This window comes from Engraulis encrasicolus, chromosome 6, assembly GCF_034702125.1.
Source record: "Engraulis encrasicolus isolate BLACKSEA-1 chromosome 6, IST_EnEncr_1.0, whole genome shotgun sequence".
Taxonomy (NCBI): Eukaryota; Metazoa; Chordata; class Actinopteri; order Clupeiformes; family Engraulidae; genus Engraulis; species Engraulis encrasicolus.
Window position 1 is genome coordinate 41,205,817 of NC_085862.1, and position 6,707 is coordinate 41,212,523.

General features: G+C 44.4%; 1 protein-coding gene across 1 annotated transcript; it reads left to right on the plus strand.

Moving 5' to 3' along the window:
• The first annotated feature begins 20 nt into the window (after window positions 1-20).
• On the plus strand, window positions 21-5,756 carry cpox (coproporphyrinogen oxidase). The gene is made up of 7 exons (XM_063200238.1): window positions 21-681; window positions 940-1,083; window positions 1,278-1,388; window positions 1,863-2,004; window positions 2,430-2,648; window positions 3,835-3,939; window positions 4,734-5,756. The coding sequence occupies exons 1-7, from the start codon at window positions 126-128 to the stop codon at window positions 4,816-4,818; spliced, it is 1,362 nt and encodes a 453-aa protein (XP_063056308.1). The 5' UTR covers window positions 21-125; the 3' UTR covers window positions 4,819-5,756.
• Window positions 5,757-6,707: the final 951 nt, after the last annotated feature.

A 6,707-nucleotide genomic window follows, 5' to 3' on the forward strand; every position in this document is an offset into this window, starting at 1 on the left:
AAACCCACCGGGAAGTAAGGCACAGGGCAAGACGTGCGCTGTCTCACATCTACTCACTCACAACAGGGGTGTGCTGGAGTCTTTCGGGTGTCAGGTTCAGCCACAGGCTTACTTTTAGCCTGAAAATGTTAACCATTACCTTAACCAGACTGCAGACGACAACAAAATCCACCGCAAGGATCCGCTTCAAACCCATTTGGGAGGCCGCTCTTCATCACCAAGGAGCTGATCTGTATCCCTGTCTGGGACGTCCATACTCCAGTTTTCGTGGACAGACTTCGCTACCTTTCTCGAAATGGTTTCCCAGGTTTGTGTCGACCAGGCTAATGTCGCACGGAACAGCAAAGGCGACATCTGGCCGCTATCGAAAAGGACTCTTCCTTGTGACAGGTGCTGCGACAGTGGCAGGGATATTGGCAGCTGGGGTCAGTCACTTCCAGAGAGCAGAGATGGCATCGAGGATTATCATGCAGACCGAAACAGATGAGGGAGATATATTAGAAAGATGTAAGTCATTCATGTCTGCCCCCGTCACGGACGTCGAAGTGTTGCAGCAGAGGAAAGACCAGATGACAACAAGGATGGAAATGCTCATCTTGGAAACACAGGCTGCTTTCTGCAAGGCCTTGGCCCAGGTGGATGGCGGCACTTTCAAGGTGGATAGGTGGCAGCGTAAAGAAGGTAAGTTTTAAAAGCCACACCCATTTTATGTTTGAAATTATTGCAAAGCTGCCAAGGGTTTTGCAATATCTGTCAACAAACGAGTAGTAGAGGTCATCGTCCATAGATGTGCTTGAGTTATGGAAGTTGACCACAAGTTCAAGGTGACAACATGGAGCATGGGCTACACATATGCATCAGATGTGTTGCAATCTTTTTCACCCCCTAGCATTACCCACACCTTTAAAAAGGTCTCTCTCTGTTTGTTTTGTATGTCAGGTGGAGGGGGCATCAGCTGTGTGTTACAGGACAGCAAGGTGTTCGAGAAGGCCGGTGTGAATGTCTCTGTGGTGATGGGGAACTTGCCAGAAGAAGCCGCCAAACAGATGCGTAGCCGCGGGAAAGTGCTGAAGGCCAAAGATGGTGAGTGGGGGTATCACAAGCCTTATCTGGTGGACGTGAAGTGGCAGAAGTGTGTGTGTGTGTGTGTGTGTGTGTGTGTGTGTGTGTGTGTGTGTGTGTGTGTGTGTGTGTGTGTGGAATGGGTGGTGTTGGCACTCTTCTCTTATTTTAAAGGGCTGTGGACCAACGGTCATTTTGTTATCACCTCCCCACAGGAAAGCTGCCGTTTTGTGCCATGGGCGTGAGCTCAGTCATCCACCCAAAGAACCCCCACATTCCCACAGTGCACTTCAACTACAGATACTTTGAGATCGAGGAGGCCGATGGTGAGTTTCAGAAGATATAGTGCGACTATGCAGGACCGTATCAAGGCACTGTGGTGCCCCCGGGCACATATCCCTCGCAGGTGCCTCCTTTATGAAAAATGTAAAGTCTCTGTGTCATGCAGTACCTCCTAACTGGCTGTAAATGGTGGGTGCCCCTGGGCGCTGTGCCACTGGACCTTATGGATAATCCAGGCCTGGACTATGCTTTCATGTAGAATTGAACAAGCCGTCTTGGCCATGGCTTCAAACGGCTAAGGTGGCGTTCTATTACTCCGCGGGCCCGGGTTTGAATCTGAGCCGATGTCATTTCCTGAATCTCCCCTATCTCTCTCTCTCCCAACCATTTCCTGTAGTCTTTTCGTTGTCACTTTCAAAATAAAAGCATAGAAATACTTAGTGAAAAAATAAATAAATAAGGCTGACAGATGCATTCATGTCTCTGTTTTGTTTTCATACATTAATTCATTTGAACAGGCACAAAACAATGGTGGTTTGGAGGAGGTACTGACTTGACCCCAACATACCTCGACCAAGAGGACGCTGTTCACTTCCACGCCACACTCAAGAAGGCCTGTGATGAGCACCATCCGCAGTACTACCCTGACTTCAAAAAATGGTATGGCAGCTCTACAACTATGCTGACTTCAAAGGTTATATCAGGACAAGGACACAAAGCAGTCTTTTCTCAGGCCAGGCCTGTGAAGTACACTTGGTTTGATCTTTACAGAAATGCCACTCCTGCTGCGCTTGTGGTGCCTGACCACAAGGGAGCTCTGTTTCAACAGTGAAGCTGTAGTAGATGTATAACACAGCCATTCATAAAATGAACTTGCATTGTGGTCAGGCAGACCTCTAATCTGGGATCATGTATAAATATTTGCAATTCTTTGCCTGCATAGAATGTGTACATACTGAAATTTCAATGTACTTTTGGTCAGGTTCTACTGTGGCCTCTCCAAGAGAATGTTTACCGCTTGGCTTGAGGCCAGCATTGAGAACAGGCAGTGAAAAAGAGCCATGCATTTCTGTTGTGTGCCGTAGGTGCGATCGTTATTTTTACATCAACCATCGAAATGAGCGGCGGGGTATCGGTGGGATCTTCTTCGATGACCTGGACTCCCCGAGTCAGGAGGAGGCGTTTGCCTTCGTGAAGAGCTGTGCGCGCTCCGTGGTGCCTTGCTACCTGCCCATCGTATGCAAACATGTCGACGACTCCTTCAGTCCTGAGCAGAAGGCCTGGCAGCAGCTCAGACGGGGCAGGTATGTCCAGGCCAGGTGGCCTCCAGCCATTCTAAGGGTTGTGGTTTAAAACGTAGTACCGTATTTGACCCACAGACCCATAGACATGTATGCTTTGCATGTACCAAGGCTCTAAATGAATACCTGCCAGCCTGCCAAATGCGGGTGAAATTTCGGTTTGGCTGGTAGAAAAGCCCAACTTACTTGCCACTTTGGCCCATTCGTGAGTGTGTTTGGCTAGTAAGATTAACATCTACTAGCCATTTTGGCTAGAGGTGAAGAAAGTTAATTAAGGGCTCTGGCATGTACTATACAATGTATAGTAGACATTTCTACGACCAAATACGTATAGTAGATAAGTCTATGACCAAATTCATGTCTTACCCATCTTGCCCTGACACCATACTCCTGTGAGTTTTCAGTCTGTTGCCATGTCTGTGTGAGTTAATGATGCCGGGATGGTTGGCAAATCTAACCTAAGGACCAGGGGCCTCATTTATCAAGCGTTCTTAGGCACAGATCTGTGCGTAAAGCGTGCGTGCGATCATTCCTGAGCAAAGTGTGGGATTTATGAACATGTACTTGAACGTAGAAATGTGCCTAAATCTACGCACACCTCAGACCATGCGTGTGAGTGGAAGAAACACGAAATTGCAAATAATATTGACCGTGCAAGCTACAGTTTGCTTTGAATGACAATGGAGTATGACAGTGTGCTACTTTACAGTGTTTTCGTTCATGTGTGTCTCCTTCTTTTACTTATTTTGAAACACGGTCCTCCTCCTGTCGAGAGCACCTCCACTTCTGCACTTCCCGCCAGCGCTTCGACTGGCGCGTGTGTCCGCGTGTGTTCATGTGTGTCCGAACAGGGTGGCGCCTTCGAATTAACATGGCATTTGAATATATTTTAATACCATATATGGTTACTTGGAGGCGTTTCGGGATGCTAATTACCCCGAATGCGCGCGTGCACAGTGATTTGGAAGGTGTGGGATTTATCATGCAGACTTGTGCGTAGGAGCAGCCAACGCACGTTTGATAAATCCCGATTTTTCTGTACTTGCGAACATTCTAAATTTCACTCCTAAGACACAATTTAGAAGACATTCTACGAACTGATGATAAATGAGGCCCCAGGACTTTGTGTGCTCTGCTGAGTAAAAAAAAAGTGCTTTATTATTGTGTGTGAATATGTTGTGTGTTTTAGGTACGTGGAGTTTAACTTGGTGTACGACAGAGGGACAAAGTTTGGACTGGCTACACCAGGCTCCAGGATCGAGAGCATCCTCATGTCCTTACCCCTGACAGCTAGGTACAGTACAGTACATTCACTTCAAGTAACCTTCTGCACTGGTGCACCACAGTACAAGGGGAAGTTGGTCCCCAGTGTAAGCATCAATTATGCATACGAATGCAGCCTGTAACATGACGACATCCTGTGGTGCCTATTAGTGTTGTTGTCTGAATATTAAACAAAAGAACTTTTGAACTTTTGGATTAAGTTGTTTTCATGAATACGTGATAAGTGCGCAAGCAGCAGCATTCATAGCACCCTTAGTCATAAGTACTGTAAGTGTACGTAAGTTACAGCCATATGTGAATCTGGACCAAAATGAGTCAGTGTGTGCAAGTCTTTTCCCCTGTCCTCATCGTCTACTTGGATGAAGTCAGTTTTACATCGGACATTTGTTTAACATTCAAATAAAAAATGTTATATACAGTATCTGGAAAAGAAATTAAGCCTTTTGACACTTGAGGACATTTGTGTATGTTTCAAAGTTGTTTTGAAAAGAAGAAGTGTTGTTTTACAGATAGATCACAATTGTATTTTAAATGTTGGTTGAATGTGAAATATAAAACTGACTTCACCCCAAGTCAACAACAAGGATGTGGGGCAGAGGAAAGGACGTGAGACATTGTTTGTTTGTTATGCTTTGGAATCTGCCATGACTTTGTTATTCATTAGGATTTTGCGGACAGTTATGACCCCAAATAGCCCCATTGTTTTGAATAGTGGCGCTTGAGCAAGTCAGCAGCCCAGTGCTACTCCTCTACACGCTGCCTTATCTCTGTGCTAACTGTCTGCTCTTGTCCTGCTCGTGTCAGGTGGGAGTACATGCATGAGCCACCCAAAGGCACCAAGGAGGCGGAAATGATGGAAGTCCTGCGTGATCCAAAGGAATGGGTGTAAACATCGGACCGCTTGATCACAGAGAAGAGCGATGGAGAGAAAGAAGGAGAGAGAATGTATGAGTGAGTGACTGAGAGAGAGAAAGGGAGTGAGAGAGACTTGCACTTGCGTCCTTTATATTATTTATAATATAAATTATAATTACCGGTATCATTAAAAATAAATAATTTTTCTCTCCTCTCACTGAGCACGACTGACTCCTGGTCACGTCAGTCATGGGAGAGTGCCTAAGGGAAAGAGGCCATGCTGAAAGGGCAACAGGCTGTAGCTATGCTGATACTAGGCCGCAGTCTGTGACTCTTGCTTGACTCAGTGCCAATACATTGCTGAGCCAGCGATGTGTTCAAAGCCCTACCCTGATGACTGCATCGGGGGTGTATGGGGTGTGCTTCCGTTTCAACCCTGCCCCAGCCTGAAGCATTCACCCTGGTTTACTAAGTGCACTGTCTATGCATGTTGTGGAAGTCAAAATTGCAAAATGTGAATTGATAAGAGGCACTTAAAAATTATGTCAATTTCTTTGTGTCAAATTGACCAGCCACTTAAATATTTTACTACAACATGCGACTGGTGTGTGTTTCTGTCCCTGCTGTTGCCTAGTGTGATTGTGTGTTGTTTACATACCTTTCTGCTGCTTTACATATGACTACATACCTGTGCTAATGCTCCCTGTGACCACTTGTGCTTTTTGGTTTGATGCTGTTTTGATGCTCAAAGGCGTTTGAGTTTTGTTATTCTCTGGGTACGAACACTTGATGCTTTTTGCTAAATCTTGCAACTGATGATGACAAAGGACTGGATCCCCCTTCATTTCTGCCAAAACATATTTGTTTGCTCAGCAAAATATACTGGGAAAGGGTTTCTTTCTGGATCAACATTTTTTTTACAAAATACATTTAAAAAAGTAATTTGTAATAAAGTTCTATCTCAAATTTTAAGGTGTGTGTTGCGTGTTCTTGTTTTGACCAATAGCTAATCTAAAACTTGTATTAAAAGGTTAATGTTCATTCATATAAAAATGTTCTTGCATGAACTTGTACTGAGTGTTTGTATCTTGACAGCTTGACGTTGTAGTTATTGAATCACCATTGCCAAGCCTATTTAAGAAAAGTAAATAGTATTTGGACAAGCCTGTACACCTAGGCAGGATACGACTTGATTGAAATTAATCATGTTCTCCTTTGAAATGGCTCTTGCTATGTGGCATGCTTCACTCTCCTTATTTTATAACAAAATCAAGCTTTTGCATTATTGTGAAGACATGGCACATTGGTGGAATTTATACTTTGACCATTACTTATTTATCATTGCACAATGTTCTGGTATTTTTTTCAAGGGCCCACTCATAAAATGAGAAAAGGTCAACAACAAAGGTGCACGTCCGCAAATAATTCAAGATCATGTTTTCCTTCATCTTTTTAGTCCCAAGGGAAATTTCACAAACTTATCTGTCAGTAAGGAAAACGGACTGCAGAGTATCGCTTTGGAAAACTTTTATTACAAACTCAAGCACATTTCATTTCCAAAAAAATCTGAAACATTTTAAACACATTTACATTATTGCTAAATAAGGCATAGCAAACAAATAGGTGTAAAGGGTTACATCATACTATACACCCAAAATGGCTAGTCCACCTGAAGAGCAGGTTAGTTTATATATCAACAGCTCATGGTTCAAACTGAAACTTCAAAATGGCAGCCCTCAGCCCACTGACACTAATGGACAGTCATAGATTGCAAGTCAAACTACTTTCTGCCACCCTTTCCAAGTCCTCTTGTCCTCTTGCCTCAGGGCTGTCCTGCCTCTGTGGGAAAATTACGTTTTCCCTGCTGTCAACCGGCACACAACAACTTTTTAGGGGGCTCTCCCCCATTCAACATCTCGAGTG